We start from the raw sequence: 25,501 nt of genomic DNA on the forward strand, positions 1-25,501 counted from the left end.
CCATCTTGCTCGTTTTGCAGCTTATTGATCCCAGAATCTCATCCAGCAGCTTCTTGAAGGATCCCAGGGTGTCGGTTCCAGACCCTCACGATTCTCTGTGTAAAAAAGCGCCTCCTATTTTCTGTTCTGAATGCCCCTTTATCTAATCTCTACTTGTGTGATCCCTGGTCCCTGTTTCTTTTTTCAGATCGAGCCCACCCTGTGTCGACATTGTCTTGTTTGGTTTGCATTTTGTAACTTGTGTGCGAGTGGAAAAGGCTTTGCTTCCCAGACCCACGTGAGGGCTAATCTCGGAAGCCAGTCTTTGCAATGCATTTAGGATTTGTTCTGGTATCGCTTTATATGCAGTGTCTTAACGGTGCACCTAGAGCTGATTGCACGATATACCCCTCGCCCTCACTCGTGTTGACAGGTCTTTTAGCATTATCCGACATTGTGCGATTACAGGTGGCGCTCAAGACGCGTGAGAAAAGGCTGCACGACTTTCCAAAATAAAAAAAAAGACTCACGTCGCAAGAGTGGGGATGACGTAATTCTGACCTGTCGCACAGGGTCGGAGACCCATCGACCCCGACCAGAAATTATGACAGAGTCTCAGGCAACATTTACCCCAACCCTCCAGCCTCCAGCCCAACTATACAACCGTGTACTGACTGACATAGATCGTGCACAAAACATTTTCACATTAACTGAAATGGGTGGGTATATTTTGGGCAGCTACCGGCAGCAGCGGGACCTTTATAATGCCGGTAGAAATGTTACAGGTAGTAACACCTGCCTTTTATTTACTGATTGATTTATTAATGTATTTGTTAATGACTGTATTTAATTATTACCGGTGCGATGCTGCGAATTCCTGTTTTGCTAGAGGCTGGGTGTGACGCGCGATCCCTGTGGTTTCCGATCTAAGCGCTGCGCCTCCAGCGCTTCTCTCTGCGTTGTCGCTCGACCTATCTTGCAGCAGGAGCAGCAGCAGAAAACACTCAGCCAGAAGGAAACGCGTCGGAGTCGTGAAGCGCTTTGGTTGTGCGCTTGCTAGATTACTTCCAGAAGGCTTGTTTGCAGGACAGAGAGACCGAGACGCACGCACCAAACCAGTCTATAGTAGTCGTTTTAGTGTCTGTTGACTGACAGAAAAAGGAGGAAGAAACAACATTCAATAAAACCAGAATTCAAAAGACGGAGATGTTAAAGAACCCGCTTGCAAAATGCAACGATTTCTTCCGAAGAAAAAGCTCCGCCGGTCCGGTATTTGGGGTGTACTGGCCCTCCTCGCCCTCTCTGTCTCTCTAGTTAGCCTCTCTTGCACGGCGCTCTCATGGGGTCACGCTCGCAGCCTGACGCGCTCTCTCCAGACTCTGCAAGATCGCCTGGTGCAGGTAACGACTCTTTTAACAAAACTAAATCGGAAATCTTATCAAACAACGCCCTTTTAATTTTGTGTTTTAACATCGCTGGGCTTTGCAGCTGTCAATGTTTGTAAGTGCGGAGTGGGCTGGACCTCCTCGCTCGCTCCTGCACAGGAGCGGGCATCCGGAGCCGGAGTTTAAGTGGAATGCAGACTATTGGCACAGAGCTTAAAACAAGACTGACTGACTGGTTATTCGAGACTAGAAGATATTGCAAGATTCAAACCGGTTTAGTCTGCCAGTACAGTAGTATTTCGTGTTAGATTTCTAAATGTTTTTTTTTTTTTTTTTTTTTTTTTTTTTTAATTTGAAAGTTTGTCATTCTGGGAGGAAACCTTCCAAGCAGATGTGCAATTTAATATGTCAACATTATTGATCAAGTTTCTCTCGACTTTATGAAGCGCAGTTAGTTGTGGAGTTCTGGCCTCATCTGCACAGAGCGAGTCGGTCGGCAGGTGCTTTCAAAGCCCCGCCTCTCTCTCTCTCTCTCTCTCTCTCTCTCTCTCTCTCTCTCTGTCTCTCTCTGCAGGCGGATTTGCAGCGAGAAGCGACGGTGCAGCTGCTGATGGAGCAGCGGAACCTGCAGGGAAAGAGAGTCAAGAGAGCGGCAGGTACTCGGAGAGACATGGGGGGCCACTGGGAGGGGCGTGGAGAGACCGAGAGAGACTATGAAAGACTAGGGGCGACTGGGGAACAGAGGGATTGGGAGAGACTGAGAGAGACTATGGGAGACTAGGAGGGGGCGAATAGAGAGGACAGGGACACATACACACACGCAAGGACTAGAAGAGACTAGGGGGACACTGGGAGGGACTGAGAGAGACTGGAGTAGTTGAGACTGGGGAGGGGACTGAGGGGTACTGGGAGAGACTAAAACCAGTATACGGTGCTTATAATATAGAAAGTGTATGAATGCTATCTCTCTCTTTCTCTCTTCACCCCCTCTCCCTCTTTCTCTGTCTCTCTCCCTCCTTTTCTCTCTCTCTCTCCCTCTCTCTCCTCTCACTCTCCTCTCTCTCTCTCCTCTCTCTCTCCCCTCTCTCTCTCTCTCTCTCCCTCTCCCTCCTCTCTCTCTCTCTCTCCCTCCCTCTCTCTCTCTCTCTCTCCCTCTCTCTCTCTCCTCTCTCTGCTAGAGACATCTCTCCAAGTGACACTAATTGACACAGTAAAAGGTTCCCTGTTGTGTTGTTTATAACCTGTCTGTGTGTGGGTTTGCTTCTCGGATCAGACTTGAAGAAGAAAAGGAGTCACAAGGCTGTGGTAGCCGCGCATTTCGAGAGTGAGTAAAGGAGGGGAGAGTCACACACTGGGTCACTCACAGCAGCACACAGACTGCAAGAAACACATTGCAGAGTCTGGACAGGATCCTTTACCCAGCCTGGCCCATCATGCTGTATCAACATGATCTTTTTAAATTATACATTTAAATTAAATTGTCCAGACCTCTCTGTGCTTTACAATGCTTCCCTGTACTTTACCAGACCTCTCTGTGCTTTACAATGCTTCTCTATGTTTACCAGACCTCTCTGTGCTTTACAATGCTTTCCTGTGCTTTACCAGACCTCTCTGTGCTTTACAATGCTTCTCTATGTTTACCAGACCTCTCTGTGCTTTACAATGCTTGCCTATGCTTTACCAGACCTCTCTGTGCTTTACAATGCTTCCCTATGCTTTACCAGACCTCTCTGTGCTTTACAATGCTTCCCTATGCTTTACCAGACCTCTCTGTGCTTTACAATGCTTCCCTATGCTTTACCAGACCTCTCTGTGCTTTACAATGCTTCCCTATGCTTTACCAGACCTCTCTGTGCTTTACAATGCTTCCCTATGCTTTACCAGACCTCTCTGTGCTTTACAATGCTTCCCTATGCTTTACCAGACCTCTCTGTGCTTTACAATGCTTCCCTATGCTTTACCAGACCTCTCTCTCTGTGCTTTACAATGCTTTCCTATGCTTTACCAGACCTCTCTGTGCTTTACAATGCTTCCCTATGCTTTACCCTGTTTGAAGGTGTGGCTGTTGCAACACAACTGCATGCTGCATTTTGCAATAACTCTGTGTGGGTTTCACAATGGAATGGGGAACAGGCAGTGGTTTCATTGTGTTTTTATTTTCTTATTTTCTTTTTCAGTAAAACCAGAGAACACTGTCGGAGGTGAGGACTTACAATGCACTATTAAATTATTATTATTATTATTATTATTATGATTATTATTATTTTGCTAGGGTAGTTTATGTAATGTATCTGTCAGTTTTGTTTTCGTGTTTAACATTCTGATAACTTTTTACTCTGATAACTTCGAAGTCTGTTTCAAAGCTCTTGTGTAAATGCCTGCTCTAGTGCACTGGGGTTTGAGATCTGTCCTCTAACTCGCTCTAGAGCAGACATTTCGAAAAGAGCTTTGAGTGTTAAAAGATATCAGAACGTTCGAAATCCCGAAAAGAAAACTGACAGGTCCGTTACAGAAACAGTTGCAGTGACACGGGGTGGGGGGGGGGGGGGTAATCACTGTATTTCTCGGGACCCCCGCGGCTGCCTCTTTAAACACACCAGGCTTGTCTCTATTCTCATTTCAGCAGCTTCCAGTAACATCATCAAAGGCTGGACCGAGGTGGATCTCAACACCAGCGCTCCGGTGAATTATGATTCCAGCACGGGAGGGTTCACAGTGCAAAGAGCCGGGCTGTACTACCTGTACTGTCAGGTGAGCGTCTCGAAGTGTTGATATAGAGGCTCGGGGGGGGGGGGGGGTCCAGTGGTTAAAGAAAGGGGGTGTTGGATAGCAGGAGGCTGCCGGTGCAAATCCCGGCTTGGCCATTAAAATATGTGTTCAGTGTTCTGGTTTGATTTCTCTCTCCCTCTCCCTCTATCTCCCTCTCCCCTTCTCATGCTCTCTCTCTCTCTCTCTCCTCCCCATCCCCTCTTTCCCTCTCCTCCCTCCTCTCTCTCCCCATCCCCTTTCCCTCTCCCTCTCCTTCCCCTTCCTTCCCTTCCCTTCCCTCTCCCCTGTCTCTCTCTGTCTCCAGATTCATTTCATGGAGAGAGAAAGTGCTTACCTGAAGCTGCAGGTGTATGTGGGGAAGGTCCCACTGTTCAGCTGTCTCCAGAGCTATGGGACGACCCCGTCCTCCTCCCCGTCCACCAAGCTGGGAGACTTCTTCTCCTGCCACGTGTCGGGGCTGGTCAGGCTGACGGTCAAGGAGAAGCTGACCGTCCAGACCTTCAGGGGGGTGAACCTTCGCTCCAGACACGACCTCAACTACTTCGTCCTCTTCAAGGTCAAGTGACCCCTGGTGGAAAGCGAAGGGAAGCGCAGACGGCCGGATCTTTTTTTTTTTTTTTTACGCCACTGCTTTGTCGTGAGATTCTCCATCCAGTTTTACAAACACATATTGCAGGGTGCAACTCCAAAACTTTTACAGGACCGCTGAATGAGAGAGATAGGCAGGAGGGAGGTTGTAACTGAACTACGATAAAAACGCGATCACACGTGCCTTTATTATTGTTGTTATTATTATTCTTATTAATTAGTCATTCAACACATGCCGCTTCCAGAGACTGGGGGGGGGGGGGGGGGGGGGGGGGGGGGGGGGGGGCATGTGTCAACACCTGCAGCTGCTGCTGCAGAGTCTCTTCCAATAGGACCTCGCTTTGCTTGACGTCTCGTCCGAAGGACGGCTTTCCTCTACCCAGCACTGCTGAACCCCGATAGTTGCTCTCCAGACTGTTACGCACCCCGGTCCGCCGTGCCAGTCGAGCACGCCTGGGATGAACTTGAACACCACCAGGATTCTCCGCCTCTACCTCTCTGCACTGGTTGAATTACTCGTCCTGACAGCTTGTGGAGCCTGCATTCAGGGTAAAAGGAGACCCCGATGTTAGGGACAGATCCAGGGCTGTGGGATTGTAGAGCTCTCAGAACGGGACTGGTTACTCGTCTCTGGACAGCTTCCTTAAATATATTACACTCGGAGGATACTGGCTTTCCAGCAAGCAAACAAACAGCCTTGAGTGATGCTATAACAGGACTTCTATTTGATTATAATGGAAACATATTGCCAAAGTCTGTGTGTGTGTGTGTGTGTGTGCATGTCTATATATATATATATATATATATACAGAGAGAGACACACACAGAGTTGTTGTCAAAGATTTCCATACCCTCTCTTTGCAACAGTGTTATTTCCCAATGTACAAATGTGTTAGAAATATTGCTTGATACACTATACTGGGGGGGGCCTTGCTGGCACTCACGCCAGGTCTGCAGCTTCAGCTCATTGTCCAGCTTCGCAGGGCACTCGCGGTTTAGGGGGGAGGAAGGGGAAAATCTAGATTGTTTACTTCCTTGGCTAAACTGTGAGCTTCCCTTTTTAAATCAGAATAAATCAGCCTTCCTGTTTTTTTTTTATTTTTGTTTTTTTTATTATTTTGTTTTCTTTTGTGGTTATTTTTAAATTTCACAGTCGGATGAATCTTGAGCCCAGGGTTTGTCCTTAAAAAAAAAAAAAAAACCCGAGAAGTTTCACTTTTGTGTCAGTTCAGACTGATCGAAGCACAGAGAGGTCTGGTAAAGCATAAGGAAGCATTGTAAAGCACAGAGAGGTGTGGTAAAGCATAGGGAAGCATTGTAAAGCACAGAGGTCTGGGAAAGCATAGGGAAGCATTGTAAAGCACAGAGAGGTCTGGTAAAGCATAGGGAAGCATTGTAAAGCACAGAGACTGGTAAAGCACAGGGAAGCATTGTAAAGCACAGAGAGGTCTGGTAAAGCATAGGGAAGCATTGTAAAGCACAGAGAGGTCTGGGAAAGCATAGGGAAGCATTGTAAAGCACAGAGAGGTCTGGGAAAGCATAGGGAAGCATTGTAAAGCACAGAGAGGTCTGGTAAAGCATAGGGAAGCATTGTAAAGCACAGAGAGGTCTGGTAAAGCATAGGGAAGCATTGTAAAGCACAGAGAGGTCTGGTAAAGCATAGGGAAGCATTGTAAAGCTACAGTGAGGTCTGGGAAAGCATAGGGAAGCAATGTAAATGTGTACTGGCATGATAAACATAGACCGACAGCAGCCCGCTCTAGCAGTGAGGACCGGAAACGTGGGTCGATCGTCACGTGAACAAACACACAGCTTCCCCCCCAATAGTATAGAGAGTGAGAGAGAGACGAGAGAGAACAGACAAAGAGAGTTATCTGGCTGACTTAGACAGAGAGAGAGAGAGACGAGAGAGACAGACAAAGAGAGGGAGAGAGACAGAGAGAGAGAGGGAGAGAGACAGACAGACAGAGAGAGACAGACAGCAGATAGTCTCTATTCTCTCTCCAGACAGACAGACAGAGAAGGGAGCTGTCTCGAGAGAGACTCTCTCCCTGGGGACCGACTGCCCGTTCTGTCTGTCTGTCTCTGGGAGAGGGGAGGGAGGGAGGGAGAGAGACAGACAGAGAGAGGGAGGGAGAGAGTCTCTCTCCCGATGGATCAGACTCTCAGTGAGGGTCCCGCTCTCAGAGAGAGGCTCTGTCTCTGGGTCTGCCTGACAGACTGACAGTCCTCTCTCTGAGGGAGAGAGAGAGGGAGGGAGACGGACAGACGGACAGACAGACAGACAGAGAGAGGGAGGGAGAGGAGAGACAGGACAGAGACAGACAGACAGAGGGATGCGAGAGACAGACTGACAGAGAGAGACAACGCAGAGAGAGGAGGGGAGAGACAGACGAATAGACGGACAGACGGACAGGGTCTAAGATCTGGGAGGAGAGAGATACTCCCGGACCAGAGAGAGACATGACATAGACGAGAGCTCTCTTGACAGAGAGACAGACGGACAGACAGACAGGCGAGAGAGAGGGAGGGAGAGAGACAGACGGACAGACCACGTACGATCGACAGGTTGAGCGAGTCGGAGTCATTTCCATCGGCAGTCTCAAACGTCCTAGGGAGGGCGAGCTTCAGAATTCGGTGAGGTCATCGTTGAAGTGCAGGTGAATAGCCTGGGTGAAGCGCTCGCTGTCCATCCTCAGCTCGTAGAAGTCCTCGTCCTCGTCCCGGATCCCGTTGTCTCCCAGGGTTTTGTCCATGTCCAGAGTCTCCCCGTTGTGCTTCCAGGTGTAGCTGGCTGCGTGCGCATTGTAGCTGAGATATCGCTGCAGAATGGCATGCAGACTCTCCTCTGTGCAGACCTGGAGGGACGGGGGGGGAGGATCAGTAACATAGCAACAACACAACTGGGGGGGGGTCCGATAACCGCGCATCTAGAACCCAGGAGTCCTGATACTGCACCATATCACCCACCACACCCTCTATACTGTGAGAATGAAACAAGAAGAGAGAGAGAGACAGGAGAGAGAGAGAGAGAGAGGAGAGAGAGAGAGAGGGAGAGAGAGGAGAGAGGAGAGAGAGAGGGAGAGAGAGAGAGAGAGAGAGAGAGAGACAGAGAGAGAGAGAGAGAGAGAGAGAGAGAGAGAGAGAGAGAGAGAGAGACAGAGAGAGAGAGAGGAGAGAGAGAGAGAGAGAGAGAGAGAGAGAGAGAGAGAGACAGAGAGAGAGAGAGAGAGAGAGAGAGAGAGACAGAGAGAGAGAGAGAGAGAAGGAGAGAGACAGGAGACAGAGAAGAGAGACCGAGATCTCTGACAGAGTTAGAGAGAAAGATAGAGAGAGACAGACGACAAGAGAGAGACTCTGATGAGACAGAGAGACAAGGAGAGTGAGAGAGACAGAGAGACAGAGAGAGAGTGAGAGTCAGAGAGACAGACAGAGAGACAGAGAGTTGCAGTCACGCGATTGGTCAGGGTGAAACGCTGACCCTAGCTCGCGATCCTTCTCTCTGATTGTCACCTCGATGGTCTGCTCCTGTGATGTCAGCGTGTTGACGATGCGGATGCGTCTCGTCTTGCCTGACAGGACGCCCACCTCATACCGCGTCTCGCTCCACCAGGGCCGGCCGAAGTCGGTCGGCCAGTCGGAGCAGGGCCATGGAGGAGGGACATGGAGGAAGCGGCCGTTGGGGGTGTAGTACTTCACACAGCCCGTCAGAGGATCAACGTGTGTCCGGATCTGTCAAAAAAACCCACAGGAATTCAAATCAGGGAGATTCACAACAGCCCTGCTGCTGCTGCACCCAGTCCTGGGGTTCAGAGCTCCCCTCAATGAAGTCTGTTATTATTATTAATATTGCAATGATCAGGAGCCAGGAGTTTGAGCAGGGTTAGAAACTCACACTAGCCCTGCTGCTGCTGCACCCAGTCCTGGGGTTCAGAGCTCCCCTCAATGAAGTCTGTTATTATTATTAATATTGCAATGATCAGGAGCCAGGAGTTTGAGCAGGGTTACAAACTCACACTAGCCCTGCTGCTGCTGCACCCAGTCCTGGGGTTCAGAGCTCCCCTCAATGAAGTCTGTTATTATTATTAATATTGCAATGATCAGGAGCCAGGAGTTTGAGCAGGGTTAGAAACTCACACTAGCCCTGCTGCTGCTGCACCCAGTCCTGGGGTTCAGAGCTCCCCTCAATGAAGTCTGTTATTATTATTAATATTGCAATGATCAGGAGCCAGGAGTTTGAGCAGGGTTAGAAACTCACACTAGCCCTGCTGCTGCTGCTGCACCCAGTCCTGGGGTTCAGAGCTCCCCTCAATGAAGTCTGTTATTATTATTAATATTGCAATGATCAGGAGCCAGGAGTTTGAGCAGGGTTACAAACTCACACTAGCCCTGCTGCTGCTGCTGCACCCAGTCCTGGGGTTCAGAGCTCCCCTCAGTGAAGTCTGTTATTATTATTAATATTGCAATGATCAGGAGGCAGGAGTTTGAGCAGGGTTAGAAACTCACACTAGCCCTGCTGCTGCTGCTGCTGCACCCAGTCCTGGGGTTCAGAGCTCCCCTCAATGAAGTCTGTTATTATTATTAATATTGCAATGATCAGGAGGCAGGAGTTTGAGCAGGGTTAGAAACTCACACTAGCCCTGCTGCTGCTGCACCCAGTCCTGGGGTTCAGAGCTCCCCTCAATGAAGTCTAGTATATTATTATTAATATTGCAATGATCAGGAGGCAGGAGTTTGAGCAGGGTTAGAAACTCACACTAGCCCTGCTGCTGCTGCACCCAGTCCTGGGGTTCAGAGCTCCCCTCAATGAAGTCTGTTATTATTATTAATATTGCAATGATCAGGAGCCAGGAGTTTGAGCAGGGTTAGAAACACACACTAGCCCTGCTGCTGCTGCACCCAGTCCTGGGGTTCAGAGCTCCCCTCAATGAGACCAGATCATAGGTTCTAGGTACACTATTAATAGATCCAGAGCCCTCAATTTTGAGCAGGGCTAGAAAGACAGCACTAGGGTTAACGATCACACACACACACACACACACACACACACACACACACACACACCTGGTATCAAGACCCCCTTTCTCTAACCGCTGGACCCCTGAGTCTCCAGAATGCAATATTTCCAATGCAGCAGCAAGCTTGGGGCGCGTCTCTATCCCCACGCCGTGAGGTTGCTGCTGACTCACGTCTCTGGTCTTGGAGTTGAACCAGTGGCTGATGTCTTTCCCGGCCATCTCAACGATGGGCTTCAGAAGCACGTCTCCTGCGGGGGACACCAAAGTCAAGACAGGGAGCATTTCCCACGCCACAAAACTCAATACAGCAAGAAGAGAAAGTGGATCTCAAAACCTCGTTTAGAGTTCTTACCTGCATGCTCTTTGATCAGCGGCGTTAAATCATAAACTTTACCCAAATAAGAAACCCAAATATCGTCAACAGTGTTGTGTAACGAAACTTCATACTGCGTGTAATATTTCTTATTGTTCATTATTATTATTATTATTTTGTCCCAAAGTGTAACTAATAAATCATATGCTTTGTTTATTATTTTTGTAAGACAACGTTACGTTACGAAATGCAAAATACTAGTTTTGTTTTAACACGCGTTATAGAACCACGGGCTGAACTTTTGCGTCTTCGTTGCCCTGGAAACCAAACAAACACCCGCTTACTAAAACAAGGCATTCTGGGATTTGTAGTCTTTTGGTTTTTCACGCTCCATAACTCACGCCCGCTTACAAATCTCGCGAGAGTTGCTGCAGGGGGGGAGACGATGGCTGGCGTGCAAGAGGAGAATGGCGCTCCCATGAAGACGGGGGTAAATGGTTTATTTTCGGTAGTGCACGGTACTAGGCAGCGTATTGCTGAATATGACTAGCGGTGGACAGGCAGATAAAATAAATGCATTTTACTGGTGCATTTTGATGCTAAACAGAAGCGAGACTTTGTGAACAATGTCATCAGTGATATTATAGCGTGCGTTTTGCAATTCACTGGGTAATGTCTCAGATCTTTTAGTTTTGAGACACGCGTCACTTCCTTTCTCCGCTCGGGTGAAGGACTTTCTCGGTTTAGTTTTGCTTGTTTTCTATGGAAGTCTTGTCCTGTTGCTTCCTGTCTTACCTCCTCCTACCAGGGGCCGTGTCACCCCAGCCGTTACTGGTTGCATAGCACGTCAGTCAATCACAAGCAGCAGTTCATTAGTTATTGATCAGAAAGACAATGTTACCTGACCTCGGAGTGCCCCAGGGTGCTCTCTCACTCCTGTGTGTGTGTGGAGTTCCCCAGGCTGCTAGCTCACTCCTGTGTGTGTGTGCACTTCCCCAGGCCGCTCCCTCACTCCTGTGTGCGCACACTTCCCCAGGCCGCTCCCTCACTCCTGTGTGCGCGCACTTCCCCAGGCCGCTCCCTCACTCCTGTGTGCGCGCAGTTCCCCAGGCCGCTCCCTCACTCCTGTGTGCGCGCACTTCCCCAGGCCGCTCCCTCACTCCTGTGTGCGCGCAGTTCCCCAGGCCGCTCCCTCACTCCTGTGTGCGCGCAGTTCCCCAGGCCGCTCCCTCACTCCTGTGTGCGCGCACTTCCCCAGGCCGCTCCCTCACTCCTGTGTGCGCGCACTTCCCCAGGCCGCTCCCTCACTCCTGTGTGCGCGCACTTCCCCAGGCCGCTCCCTCACTCCTGTGTGCGCGCAGTTCCCCAGGCCGCTCCCTCACTCCTGTGTGCGCGCAGTTCCCCAGGCCGCTCCCTCACTCCTGTGTTTTCCTCCCCTCGTTCTCGGTCAGAGTGATGGAGAGTTCTGCTCCCAGGCGACGCTGAAGCTGGAGAATCTCCTGAACAAGAGCATGCGGATCCACATGACTGACGGACGCACGCTGGTCGGACTTTTCCTCTGCAGCGACCGGGACTGCAACGTCATCCTGGGATCGGCGCAGGAGTTCCTCAAACCCACAGGTAACCACGGCAACTGAGCCGCTCCGGGGACTATTGAATTGCACCCCCTCTATATAGAGTGAACTCCCTCAGCTTCATAGAGTCCAGTGAAAGCTGCTGAATAATGTTCCCTTGTTAACATATTGAATTGCACCCCCTCTATATAGAATGAACTCCCTCAGCTTCATAGAGTCCAGTGAAAGCTGCTGAATAATGTTCCCTTGTTAACATATTGAATTGCACCCCCTCTATATAGAATGAACTCCCTCAGCTTCATAAAGTCCAGTGAAAGCTGCTGAATAATGTTTTGATAAATGATAATTTTTGAATGTCTCAGTCCTGAAGTGCTGGCTGATGCAGGACTGTTGTCCAGAGCTGCAGGTCAGCTTGTAAAAATGTCCAGAGGTCGTTAGGGTTTGTTTCCATAGCGATGAGCCCCCTCTGTGTTTGGTTTCAGATTCCTTCTCTCAAGGGGAGCCCCGGATTTTAGGGCTGGCTATGATTCCGGGGCACCACGTCGTATCCATTGAGGTGGAATCGGACAGCCTGCTCCCCTCCCAGTACCTCTGATCCCCTCGGACCTGGAACCGGGCCCACCGGACCTACGGGCGCCGCCAGCAAGCCCACCTCGGCCGCTTTGAGTGAAGGTGTAGAGAGCCGGACTGGACCCTCGATGGGTTAATTACAGTGATGCCTTTTGTAAACGCGATGCCCGCGGTATTTACACGTCCAGCGGAAGCATCCTGCCTGACTAGCATGCGTGTTGAAATGTCATTTACATGCAGCTGTGTGCCGTAGCGAGCAAACACACACCCCAGCTCCATAACACATCTCTGCCACCAAGAGACGGGACTCGAAGCGTGCGCTTTAGAATTCTGTGAATTCTGCAGAATATATATGTATAGATCTTGTGTAAGAAATGTGTTCTGTTGGTAATAAAATGAAAGTTTTGGGGGGCTCCCCCTCCCCCCCCCTTTAAACAGGTGTGATATCTCTCATAAAATGTGTGTGTGTGTGAGTCTCATCAAAAGCTGCTGAGTTTAATAATTGGCACACAGGCTTCTCTGTCTCCGTGATCTCGCAGGACAGCAGATGGAGCTTTAACCGTTTGAGGTACAGGGGACGCGTGTGCACTCTCCCACTCCCACTCCCACTCCCACATACGAAAACGAGGCTAACGTTTGCAATGGGGTGCACGAAACAGCGTTTGAAATGTCCCGCCAGGCTGCCTCTGGTCGTCCAGACTGTCTTGAGTGACATTCGATTCGCTCTCCGAATGTCTCTTTTTAAAAGCAGCAGCCATTTGGAACGAGAAGCGCTCGGTTCCTTCAGTACCTTGCAGGGTTAAAACTGCACCCTGCAAGCAGCAGACCGTTAAACAGAAAATAACATGAAGAATTCAAACAAAAATCGCTCGATTTAACCCTCAGAGCTGCAAGGCAGAAAACTGGGGATTGAAGATTCCGTAACTTTGGCATCCTCAGGCTGGTAAAAACAGGGAACGCCGGTCCGCTCCGTTTTCTAAAGCCGTGAAACGGATTGAGACCGCTGGGCTCCGCTTTTCAACGTCCGAGGACATTGCCTGAGTTTTAGGAAAATGTGCAAATCAAGGAAACGCTCTTAAAAAATACCAGATCTGTTCTCACCCCCACTATCGGCCTCTACCTCTTTTCACAAATGTATTTATCGCGTTAGAGACACACCGCTTAGACTTTAATAAGTAAATAATTCCAGTGGAAACATTAATCACTGAATTGACATTGTTTTGTTTTTTTTATTAATATTTCTAAATTCACCGTTTCAATTGACCTGGGAGATGAGTTTGAAAAAAAAAAATTGAAAAATTATATATTACATTACACAGAACCTCACCTCATGTAAAGCATCCCAGTTCATATTCTAGCAGTGTTATTATAATACACAGCATCCCAGTTCATATTCTAGCAGTGTTATTATAATACACAGCATCCCAGTTCATATTCTAGCAGTGTTATTATAATACACAGCATCCCAGTTCATATTCTAGCAGTGTTATTATAATACACAGCATCCCAGTTCATATTCTAGCAGTGTTATTATAATACACAGCATCCCAGTTCATATTCTAGCAGTGTTATTATAATACACAGCATCCCAGTTCATATTCTAGCAGTGTTATTATAATACACAGCATCCCAGTTCATATTCTAGCAGTGTTATTATAATACACAGCATCCCAGTTCATATTCTAGCAGTGTTGTTATTTGCACTGAGTGTATACTACACTGTGTTTCAATATTAAGCTTGCATTGTAACCCTGCGCTACCTGTGTGAGTTCCCTTGGATAAAGACGTCTGCCAAATCAATAATAATTACTAACACAGTGAAAAAGTTTAATGATATAACACCAGGCTTGTATAATGTGCAGTGTGATTTCACAGAACAGAGACTGATTGCAGATACAAAACAGACACAGCTTCCCTATGCTTTACCTATGCTTTACCAGTCCTCTCTGTGCTTTACAATGCTTCCCTATGCTTTACCAGACCTCTCTGTGCTTTACAATGCTTCCTTATGCTTTACAATGCTTCCCTATGCTTTATCAGACCTCTCTGTACTTTACAATGCTTCCCTATGCTTTACCTGTCCTCTCTGTGCTTTACAATGCTTCCCTATGCTTTACCAGACCTCTCTGTGCTTTACAATGCTTCCCTATGCTTTACCAGACCTCTCTGTGCTTTACAATGCTTCCTTATGCTTTACAATGCTTCCCTATGCTTTATCAGACCTCTCTGTGCTTTACAATGCTTCCCTATGCTTTACCAGACCTCTCTGTGCTTTACAATGCTTCCCTATGCTTTACCAGACCTCTCTGTGCTTTACAATGCTTCCCTATGCTTTACCAGACCTCTCTGTGCTTTACAATGCTTCCCTATGCTTTACCAGACCTCTCTGTGCTTTACAATGCTTCCCTATGCTTTACCAGACCTCTCTGTGCTTTACAATGCTTCCCTATGCTTTACCAGACCTCTCTGTGCTTTACAATGCTTCCCTATGCTTTACCAGACCTCTCTGTGCTTCACAATGCTTCCCTATGCTTTACCAGACCTCTCTGTGCTTCACAATGCTTCCCTATGCTTTACCACACCTCGTGTCATGCTCTCTCATCTCATCGTGTTCCCCTCGTTTTGTTAAAAGGAAGAAGCTGTTTATATTCACGTGGTTTTGTTTTCTTACTGTTTTATTATTATTTGCAGTGAGAGATCGAGGGCCAGCGAGGGTTTGGAGTTCAGGCAGAAGCGTACACAGTGTGTAGAACGAAGCTTCGTAGAGTCCAAGGAAAGCTGCTAAATAATGTTAATCCCAGTTCACTAGAAATTGCTAAATCTGATTAAGTAGCAGTTATAATAATCATCATTTTTAATAATACTTGTTATACTACAATTTTATTTACAGAACACACTCAAAACATTACTTTTTCCTTTGTTTTTAGTAACATTTCACTCAGCACAGGACAGGCGCTACTTGCCCCTCTCTGAATTAAAACAGGCTTCTTTTTTAGTTTTGCTGCGGGGATGGTAATCAGACTCCCATTGCAGAGCAGCGTGATCCAGTCCAGGTTTTCCTAGTAGCTTGATCAGCCCCAGTGTGTCTAGGTAACAAGCTCAGGTGTGTGCGATTATTAAACTCCTAGTGAAATGCAAAGAGAGCGGACAGATTCACAATCCTCGGGTCTGGAGCGTTCCGCAGGGGGAGGGGTCTTCCAATCCCTTACTTGGACTTGGCCACAGCCAAACCGATGAGGCCGGCCAGGCTGGCCACTCCCAGGCCGATCCCGCCCACTATCGCCATGCCGACAAGCCCATCTGCAAGGTAGGAAAAAAAACAAACAAATAAAGCCACATCGTTTACTGATTACTTATTATAATTAATTACTAATTGTAATATCAGACTGCGCTTGTAGATCTCCTGATCTGCCCCTCCTGCTCTGCGCTGGACTCTCCTGACCTCAGCACCACCGTCCTGGATCCTCAGCTAGTGTATTACTGTGTCACTGCAGATATAACTCTCTGTGACCCTAACTGCCTGCATCCCAGTTCATATTCTAGCAGTGTTACTATAATACACAGCATCCCAGTTCATATTCTAGCAGTGTTACTATAATACACAGCATCCCAGTTCATATTCTAGCAGTGTTATATATCATATTCTAGCACACAGCATCCCAGTTCATATTCTAGCAGTGTTACTATAATACACAGCATCCCAGTTCATATTCTAGCAGTGTTACTATAATACACAGCATCCCAGTTCATATTCTAGCAGTGTTATTATAATACACAGCATCCCAGTTCATATTCTAGCAGTGTTACTATAATACACAGCATCCCAGTTCATATTCTAGCAGTGTTATTATAATACACAGCATCCCAGTTCATATTCTAGCAGTGTTATTATAATACACAGCATCCCAGTTCATATTCTAGCAGTGTTATTATAATACACAGCATCCCAGTTCATATTCTAGCAGTGTTATTATTATACACAGCATCCCAGTTCATATTCTAGCAGTGTTATTATAATACACAGCATCCCAGTTCATATTCTAGCAGTGTTATTATAATACACAGCATCCCAGTTCATATTCTAGCAGTGTTATTATAATACACAGCATCCCAGTTCATATTCTAGCAGTGTTATTATAATACACAGCATCCCAGTTCATATTCTAGCAGTGTTATTATAATACACAGCATCCCAGTTCATATTCTAGCAGTGTTATTATAATACACAGCATCCCAGTTCATATTCTAGCAGTGTTATTATAATACACAGCATCCCAGTTCATATTCTAGCAGTGTTATTATAATACACAGCATCCCAGTTCATATTCTCATACACAGCATCCCAGTTCATATTCTAGCAGTGTTATTATAATACACAGCATCCCAGTTCATATTCTAGCAGTGTTATTATAATACACAGCATCCCAGTTCATATTCTAGCAGTGTTATTATTATACACGGCATATTCTAGCAGTGTTATTATAATACACAGCATCCCAGTTCATATTCTAGCAGTGTTATTATTTGCAGTGAGTGTAAACTACACTGTGTTTCAATATGAAGCTTGCATTGTAACCCTGCGCTGCCCTGTGACACCTGTGTGGGTCGCCCTGGGATAAATCAATACATAAACACATGCAGAACAACAAACATCACTCAGGTGACTTTAAGGACTGCTTGCCTTTCTGCATGGCTTTCTTGATCAGCTTCTCCAGCTCCAAGCCCTGCATGTTGGCTGGTTCGTTCTTCAGAAGGATACGGATGTACTTCAGTCCCTTCTCGTACTCCTGTGACCAAAACAGAAGAGATCTGATGTTGGGAGGCCGCACCCGGTCCCCCGCCCGCCACCCCCGCCCCGCGGAGGGGCAGGGCTTTCACAGCTGTGAGAGAAGCCAGGAGCCGAGTTTGACCCTCTCCCCTGCTGTCGTCTGTGGGGAGGGAGAGAGGCTCAGTACCTTCAATCTGTAGTTTGCCACAGCCAGGTAGAACAGGTAGTCTCGCTGGTCGTCCTTTGTTCCCTTGTGCACCAGCTCTGTAAAAATAATAACCCAGTCCACTCGTTATTCTAAAGAACAAGGCTTTCCAACAGTGCTCTACATAACTGGGAGTGGGAATATAACTCCAGGGGATGGAAAATGAGACTCCCGCTGCACAGCGGTTTGATCCATTCCTGGTTTTGTTATGGTCCTTGTTCCCTACACACACACACACACACTGGGGCTAACCAAGCTTGAAGTAAAATCTGGAATGGGTGAAACCGCTAGGCAACCGGGAGTCTTACTCAGGGCTGGAAACAAGACTCCCGTTGCGCAGCAGTGTCAGGACTGGATCACACCGCTGTGCAGCGGGAGTCTGATTATTAAACTCCTAGTGAAAGCAGGACTGGATCACACTGCTGTGCAGCGGGAGTCTGATTATTAAACTCCTAGTGAAAGCAGGACTGGATCACACTGCTGTGCAGCGGGAGTCTGATTATTAAACTCCTAGTGAAAGCAGGACTGGATCACACTGCTGTGCAGCGGGAGTCTGATTATTAAACTCCTAGTGAAAGCAGGACTGGATCACACTGCTGTGCAGCGGGAGTCTGATTATTAAACTCCTAGTGAAAGCAGGACTGGATCACACTGCTGTGCAGCGGGAGTCTGATTATTAAACTCCTAGTGAAAGCAGGACTGGATCACACTGCTGTGCAGCGGGAGTCTGATTATTAAACTCCTAGTGAAAGCAGGACTGGATCACACTGCTGTGCAGCGGGAGTCTGATTATTAAACTCCTAGTGAAAGCAGGACTGGATCACACCGCTGTGCAGCGGGAGTCTGATTATTAAACTCCTAGTGAAAAGCAGGACTGGAGTCTTATTCCGTTCCCTGGTATGTTAAGAGGCTATGAGTTTACAGAATTCTGATTAATCAATTAACACCAATCTGAAATCAGTTAAAAACCAAGAATACCAATATCAATAATAATAATAACAATAATAATAATAAAAATAATAATAATAATAATAATAATAACAGAGTCTCACCTTCCAGAAGCAGGATCCCCTTGGCTATGTCGTTAGGGTACTTGTTCCTGATGAGGCACCAGGCGTACTCAAACTGCGTGTCTTTGGAGACGGGGCCTTTGGCCAATTCAGCTGTATATTTCTTCTCAAATTTCTGAGTGAGACACACAAGGGCTGCATTATTACAGACTAGCACGACTCCAAGCGCTTCATCCAGTGCTGTGCTGCCATAGGACCGCCTGAGAGCTGTCCATCCACACCAAATAATACATCCTAGCCCTGTATTTCACTGTATTTAATGTATCTGCATTGTGTTATATGCTGTTCACTGTATTGACTGTGCTATGCCCTGTATTTCACTGTATTTAATGTATCTGCATTGTGTTATATGCTGTTTGTATTGAGTGTGCTCTGCCCTGTATTTCACTGTATTTAATGTATCTGCATTGTGTTATATGCTGTTTGTATTGAGTGTGCTCTGCCCTGTATTTCACTGTATTTAATGTATCTGCATTGTGTTATATGCTGTTTGTATTGACTGTGCTCTGCCCTGTATTTCACTGTATTTAATGTATCTGCATTGTGTTATATGCTGTTTGTATTGAGTGTGCTCTGCCCTGTATTTCACTGTATTTAATGTATCTGCATTGTGTTATATGCTGTTTGTATTGAATGTGCTCTGCCCTGTATTTCACTGTATTTAATGTATCTGCATTGTGTTATATGCTGTTTGTATTGACTGTGCTCTGCCCTGTATTTCACTGTATTTAATGTATCTGCATTGTGTTATATGCTGTTTGTATTGAGTGTGCTCTGCCCTGTATTTCACTGTATTTAATGTATCTGCATTGTGTTATATGCTGTTTGTATTGAATGTGCTCTGCCCTGTATTTCACTGTATTTAATGTATCTGCATTGTGTTATATGCTGTTTGTATTGAATGTGCTCTGCCCTGTATTTCACTGTATTTAATGTATCTGCATTGTGTTTGTTATATGCTGTTTGTATTGAGTGTGCTCTGCCCTGTATTTCACTGTATTTAATGTATCTGCATTGTGTTATATGCTGTTTGTATTGAATGTGCTCTGCCCTGTATTTCACTGTATTTAATGTATCTGCATTGTGTTATATGCTGTTTGTATTGAGTGTGCTCTGCCCTGTATTTCACTGTATTTAATGTATCTGCATTGTGTTATATGCTGTTTGTATTGACTGTGCTCTGCCCTGTATTTCACTGTATTTAATGTATCTGCATTGTGTTTATATGCTGTTTGTATTGAGTGTGCTCTGCCCTGTATTTCACTGTATTTAATGTATCTGCATTGTGTTATATGCTGTTTGTATTGAGTGTGCTCTGCCCTGTATTTCACTGTATTTAATGTATCTGCATTGTGTTATATGCTGTTTGTATTGAATGTGCTCTGCCCTGTATTTCACTGTATTTAATGTATCTGCATTGTGTTATATGCTGTTTGTATTGAATGTGCTCTGCCCTGTATTTCACTGTATTTAATGTATCTGCATTGTGTTATATGCTGTTTGTATTTAATGTGCTCTGCCCTGTATTTCACTGTATTTAATGTATCTGCATTGTGTTATATGCTGTTTGTATTGAGTGTGCTCTGCCCTGTATTTCACTGTATTTAATGTATCTGCATTGTGTTATATGCTGTTTGTATTGAATGCGCTCTGCCCTGAGTGGTGTGCTCTGCCCTGTATTTCACTGTATTTAATGTATCTGCATTGTGTTATATGCTGTTTGTATTGAGTGTGCTCTGCCCTGTATTTCACTGTATTTAATGTATCTGCATTGTGTTATATGCTGTTTGTATTGAGTGTGCTCTGCCCTGTATTTCACTGTATTTAATGTATCTGCATTGTGTTATATGCTGTTTGTATTGAATGTGCTCTGCCCTGTATTTCACTGTATTTAATGTATCTGCATTGTGTTATATGCTGTTTGTATTGAATGTGCTCTGCCCTGTATTTCACTGTATTTAATGTATCTGCATTGTGTTATATGCTGTTTGTATTGAGTGTGCTCTGCCCTGTATTTCACTGTATTTAATGTATCTGCATTCAAAATAACGACAAACATAACTTCAGCCCGAGACGGGACGATCGCGGTTGACCCCATAAATTAACATAGACGTGTTACCAATATACGACAAACCTGTATGTTCACATTTAAGACGCATTGTGTTATATGCTGTTTGTACATAAAGTGCTCATAAATTACATAGACCGTAACACAATATAACGACAAACATATCGTGCGCATTGTGTTATACATTTGTGTGATGCATAAAGTGACATGCACTGTAACATTGACATACGACCAAACGTATACGTTTGTATTGAGTGTGTCTCTGCCAAACTGTAATAACTCTGCCGAGACGGTTTGTACATGTGCTCGCCCAGTACATAAATTACATAGACTACACAATATACGACAAACATGCTAACTCACACCCCCTGTATGTCACTGTAGTATATCCCTGTATTTTACTGTATTTAATGTATCTGCATTGTGTTATATGCTGTTTGTATTGAATGTGCTCTGCCCTGTATTTCACTGTATTTAATGTATCTGCATTGTGTTATATGCTGTTTGTATTGAATGTGCTCTGCCCTGTATTTCACTGTATTTAATGTATCTGCATTGTGTTATATGCTGTTTGTATTGAGTGTGCTCTGCCCTGTATTTCACTGTATTTAATGTATTCTGCATTGTTTATTTGCTGTTTGTATTGACTGTGCTATGCCCTGTATTTCACTGTATTTAATGTATCTGCATTGTGTTATATGCTGTTTGTATTGAGTGTGCTCTGCCCTGTATTTCACTGTATTTAATGTATCTGCATTGTGTTATATGCTGTTTGTATTGAGTGTGCTCTGCCCTGTATTTCACTGTATTTAATGTATCTGCATTGTGTTATATGCTGTTTGTATTGACTGTGCTCTGCCCTGTATTTCACTGTATTTAATGTATCTGCATTGTGTTATATGCTGTTTGTATTGAATGTGCTCTGCCCTGTATTTCACTGTATTTAATGTATCTGCATTGTGTTATATGCTGTTTGTATTGAGTGTGCTCTGCCCTGTATTTCACTGTATTTAATGTATCTGCATTGTGTTATATGCTGTTTGTATTGAGTGTGCTCTGCCCTGTATTTCACTGTATTTAATGTATCTGCATTGTGTTATATGCTGTTTGTATTGAATGCGCTCTGCCCTGTATTTCACTGTATTTAATGTATCTGCATTGTGTTATATGCTGTTTGTATTGAGTGTGCTCTGCCCTGTATTTCACTGTATTTAATGTATCTGCATTGTGTTATATGCTCACTGTATTTAACGTGCTATGCCCTGTATTTCACTGTATGTATGTATCTTTGTATTTATATGTGCTATGCCCTGTGCTCTGCCCTGTATTTCACTGTATTTAATGTATTTGCATTGTGTTATATGCTGTTTGTATTGACTGTGCTATGCCCTGTATTTCACTGTATTTAATGTATCTGCATTGTGTTATATGCTGTTTGTATTGAATGTGCTCTGCCCTGTATTTCACTGTATTTAATGTATCTGCATTGTGTTATATGCTGTTTGTATTGAATGCGCTCTGCCCTGTATTTCACTGTATTTAATGTATCTGCATTGTGTTATATGCTGTTTGTATTGAATGCGCTCTGCCCTGTATTTCACTGTATTTAATGTATCTGCATTGTGTTATATGCTGTTTGTATTTAGTGTGCTATGCCCTGTATTTCACTGTATTTAATGTATTTGCATTGTGTTATATGCTGTTTGTATTTAATGTGCTCTGCCCTGTATTTCACTGTATTTAATGTATCTGCATTGTGTTATATGCTGTTTGTATTGAGTGTGCTCTGCCCTGTATTTCACTGTATTTAATGTATCTGCATTGTGTTATATGCTGTTTGTATTGAGTGTGCTCTGCCCTGTATTTCACTGTATTTAATGTATCTGCATTGTGTTATATGCTGTTTGTATTGAATGTGCTCTGCCCTGTATTTCACTGTATTTAATGTATCTGCATTGTGTTATATGCTGTTTGTATTGAGTGTGCTATGCCCTGTATTTCACTGTATTTAATGTATCTGCATTGTGTTATATGCTGTTTGTATTGAATGCGCTCTGCCCTGTATTTCACTGTATTTAATGTATCTGCATTGTGTTATATGCTGTTTGTATTGAGTGTGCTCTGCCCTGTATTTCACTGTATTTAATGTATCTGCATTGTGTTATATGCTGTTTGTATTGAGTGTGCTCTGCCCTGTATTTCACTGTATTTAATGTATCTGCATTGTGTTATATGCTGTTTGTATTGAATGTGCTCTGCCCTGTATTTCACTGTATTTAATGTATCTGCATTGTGTTATATGCTGTTTGTATTGAGTGTGCTCTGCCCTGTATTTCACTGTATTTAATGTATCTGCATTGTGTTATATGCTGTTTGTATTGAATGTGTGCTCTGCCCTGTATTTCACTGTATTTAATGTATCTGCATTGTGTTATATGCTGTTTGTATTGAGTGTGCTCTGCCCTGTATTTCACTGTATTTAATGTATCTGCATTGTGTTATATGCTGTTTGTATTGAATGTGCTCTGCCCTGTATTTCACTGTATTTAATGTATCTGCATTGTGTTATATGCTGTTTGTATTGAGTGTGCTCTGCCCTGTATTTCACTGTATTTAATGTATCTGCATTGTGTTATATGCTGTTTGTATTGACTGTGCTCTGCCCTGTATTTCACTGTATTTAATGTATCTGCATTGTGTTATATGCTGTTTGTATTGAATGTGCTCTGCCCTGTATTTCACTGTATTTAATGTATCTGCATTGTGTTATATGCTGTTTGTATTGAATGTGCTCTGCCCTGTATTTCACTGTATTTAATGTATCTGCATTGTGTTATCTGCATTGTGCTGTTTGTATTGAATGCGCTCTGCCCTGTATCTCACTGTATTTATGTGCTCTGGCCCTGTATTTCACACTGTGATCAATGTACACGAGACGCTAACAAACATAACACTCTGCTCTGTATTTCACTGTATTTAATGTGTTTGCATTGTTTTTTATGCTGTTTGTATTGAATGTGCTCTGCCCTGTATTTCACTGTATTTAATGTATCTGCATTGTATTATTTGCTGTTTGTATTGAATGTGCTATGCCCTGTATTTCACTGTATTTAATGTATCTGCATTGTGTTATATGCTGTTTGTATTGAGTGTGCTCTGCCCTGTATTTCACTGTATTTAATGTATCTGCATTGTGTTATATGCTGTTTGTATTGAGTGTGCTCTGCCCTGTATTTCACTGTATTTAATGTATCTGCATTGTGTTATATGCTGTTTGTATTGAATGTGCTCTGCCCTGTATTTCACTGTATTTAATGTATCTGCATTGTGTTATATACTGTTTGTATTGAATGTGCTCTGCCCTGTATTTCACTGTATTTAATGTATCTGCATTGTGTTATATACTGTGTGTATTGAATGTGCTCTGCCCTGTATTTCACTGTATTTAATGTATTTGCATTGTGTTATATACTGTTTGTATTGAATGTGCTATGCCCTGTATTTCACTGTATTTAATGTATCTGCATTGTGTTATATGCTGTTTGTATTGAGTGTGCTCTGCCCTGTATTTCACTGTATTTAATGTATCTGCATTGTGTTATATGCTGTTTGTATTGAGTGTGCTCTGCCCTGTATTTCACTGTATTTAATGTATCTGCATTGTGTTATTTGCTGTTTGTATTGAATGTGCTCTGCCCTGTATTTCACTGTATTTAATGTATCTGCATTGTGTTATATGCTGTTTGTATTGAATGCGCTCTGCCCTGTATTTCACTGTATTTAATGTATCTGCATTGTGTTATATGCTGTTTGTATTGAATGCGCTATGCCCTGTATTTCACTGTATTTAATGTATCTGCATTGTGTTATATACTGTTTGTATTGACTGTGCTCTGCCCTGTATTTCACTGTATTTAATGTATCTGCATTGTGTTTTTTGCTGTTTGTATTGACTGTGCTATGCCTTGTATTTCACTGTATTTAATGTATCTGCATTGTGTTATATGCTGTTTGTATTGAGTGTGCTCTGCCCTGTATTTCACTGTATTTAATGTATGTATCTGCATGCCCTGTATTTCACTGTATTTAATGTATGCATTGTTTGTATTGAGTGTGCTCTGCCCTGTATTTCACTGTATTTAATGTATCTGCATTGTGTTATATGCTGTTTGTATTGAGTGTGCTCTGCCCTGTATTTCACTGTATTTAATGTATCTGCATTGTGTTATATGCTGTTTGTATTGAATGTGCTCTGCCCTGTATTTCACTGTATTTAATGTATCTGCATTGTGTTATATGCTGTTTGTATTGAATGTACTCTGCCCTGTATTTCTCTGTATTTAATGTATCTGCATTGTGTTATATGCTGTTTGTATTGAGTGTGCTCTGCCCTGTATTTCACTGTATTTAATGTATCTGCATTGTGTTATATGCTGTTTGTATTGAGTGTGCTCTGCCCTGTATTTCACTGTATTTAATGTATCTGCATTGTGTTATATGCTGTTTGTATTGAGTGTGCTCTGCCCTGTATTTCACTGTATTTAATGTATCTGCATTGTGTTATATGCTGTTTGTATTGAGTGTGCTCTGCCCTGTATTTCACTGTATTTAATGTATCTGCATTGTGTTATATGCTGTTTGTATTGACTGTGCTCTGCCCTGTATTTCACTGTATTTAATGTATCTGCATTGTGTTATATGCTGTTTGTATTGAGTGTGCTCTGCCCTGTATTTCACTGTATTTAATGTATCTGCATTGTGTTATATGCTGTTTGTATTGTATTTAAAGTATCTTGCATTGTGTTATATGCTCTGCCCTGTATTTCACTGTATTTAATGTATCTGCATTGTGTTATATGCTGTTTGTATTGAGTGTGCTCTGCCCTGTATTTCACTGTATTTAATGTATCTGCATTGTGTTATATGCTGTTTGTATTGAATGTGCTCTGCCCTGTATTTCACTGTATTTAATGTATCTGCATTGTGTTATATGCTGTTTGTATTGAGTGTGCTCTGCCCTGTATTTCACTGTATTTAATGTATCTGCATTGTGTTATATGCTGTTTGTATTGAGTGTGCTCTGCCCTGTATTTCACTGTATTTAATGTATCTGCATTGTGTTATATGCTGTTTGTATTGAATGCGCTCTGCCCTGTATTTCACTGTATTTCATTTATCTGCATTGTGTTATATG

At 44.2% G+C, this 25,501-nt stretch overlaps 4 protein-coding genes across 7 annotated transcripts in view; 2 read left to right on the plus strand and 2 right to left on the minus strand.

The window, feature by feature from the left end:
• Positions 1–140: 140 nt before the first annotated feature.
• On the plus strand, positions 141–4,844 carry LOC121306572 (tumor necrosis factor ligand superfamily member 12-like). 4 transcript variants are annotated; one of them, XM_041238372.1, is made up of 6 exons: positions 141–1,379; positions 1,939–2,020; positions 2,638–2,688; positions 3,542–3,565; positions 3,991–4,115; positions 4,438–4,844. In XM_041238372.1, exons 1-6 carry the CDS (start codon positions 1,209–1,211, stop codon positions 4,696–4,698), a joined length of 714 nt encoding a protein of 237 aa, XP_041094306.1. In that variant the 5' UTR covers positions 141–1,208; the 3' UTR covers positions 4,699–4,844. The 4 variants fall into 4 exon arrangements, with proteins under 4 accessions (XP_041094306.1, XP_041094308.1, XP_041094307.1 ...); XM_041238371.1 differs by having other exon boundaries at positions 143–1,379; positions 3,988–4,115; XM_041238374.1 differs by lacking the exon at positions 2,638–2,688.
• A 2,468-nt stretch (positions 4,845–7,312) lies between these two features.
• LOC121306579 (cytochrome b5 domain-containing protein 1) lies at positions 7,313–10,386 on the minus strand. Its single transcript, XM_041238387.1, has 4 exons — positions 10,092–10,386; positions 9,911–9,987; positions 8,235–8,453; positions 7,313–7,579 (listed from the first exon to the last, which is right to left on the minus strand). The coding sequence occupies exons 1-4, from the start codon at positions 10,210–10,212 to the stop codon at positions 7,349–7,351; spliced, it is 648 nt and encodes a 215-aa protein (XP_041094321.1). The 5' UTR covers positions 10,213–10,386; the 3' UTR covers positions 7,313–7,348.
• Positions 10,387–10,451: 65 nt separating this feature from the next.
• Positions 10,452–12,631, plus strand: naa38 (N-alpha-acetyltransferase 38, NatC auxiliary subunit). Its single transcript, XM_041238398.1, has 3 exons — positions 10,452–10,542; positions 11,504–11,672; positions 12,109–12,631. The coding sequence occupies exons 1-3, from the start codon at positions 10,498–10,500 to the stop codon at positions 12,219–12,221; spliced, it is 327 nt and encodes a 108-aa protein (XP_041094332.1). The 5' UTR covers positions 10,452–10,497; the 3' UTR covers positions 12,222–12,631.
• Positions 12,632–14,853: 2,222 nt separating this feature from the next.
• Positions 14,854–25,501, minus strand: part of LOC121306589 (mitochondrial fission 1 protein-like) — a 17,523-nt gene continuing 6,875 nt past the window's right edge. The window contains exons 2-5 of the mRNA XM_041238403.1: positions 18,222–18,354; positions 17,152–17,228; positions 16,878–16,983; positions 14,854–15,496 (exon numbers count right to left, since the gene is read on the minus strand). Of these exons, the coding sequence (XP_041094337.1) occupies positions 15,402–15,496; positions 16,878–16,983; positions 17,152–17,228; positions 18,222–18,354 (411 nt within the window). The 3' untranslated portion in view covers positions 14,854–15,401. The remainder of the gene's footprint in view (positions 15,497–16,877; positions 16,984–17,151; positions 17,229–18,221; positions 18,355–25,501) is intronic.

The sequence above is a fragment of the Polyodon spathula genome, chromosome 48 (genome assembly GCF_017654505.1).
Source record: "Polyodon spathula isolate WHYD16114869_AA chromosome 48, ASM1765450v1, whole genome shotgun sequence".
Classification (NCBI taxonomy): domain Eukaryota; kingdom Metazoa; phylum Chordata; class Actinopteri; order Acipenseriformes; family Polyodontidae; genus Polyodon; species Polyodon spathula.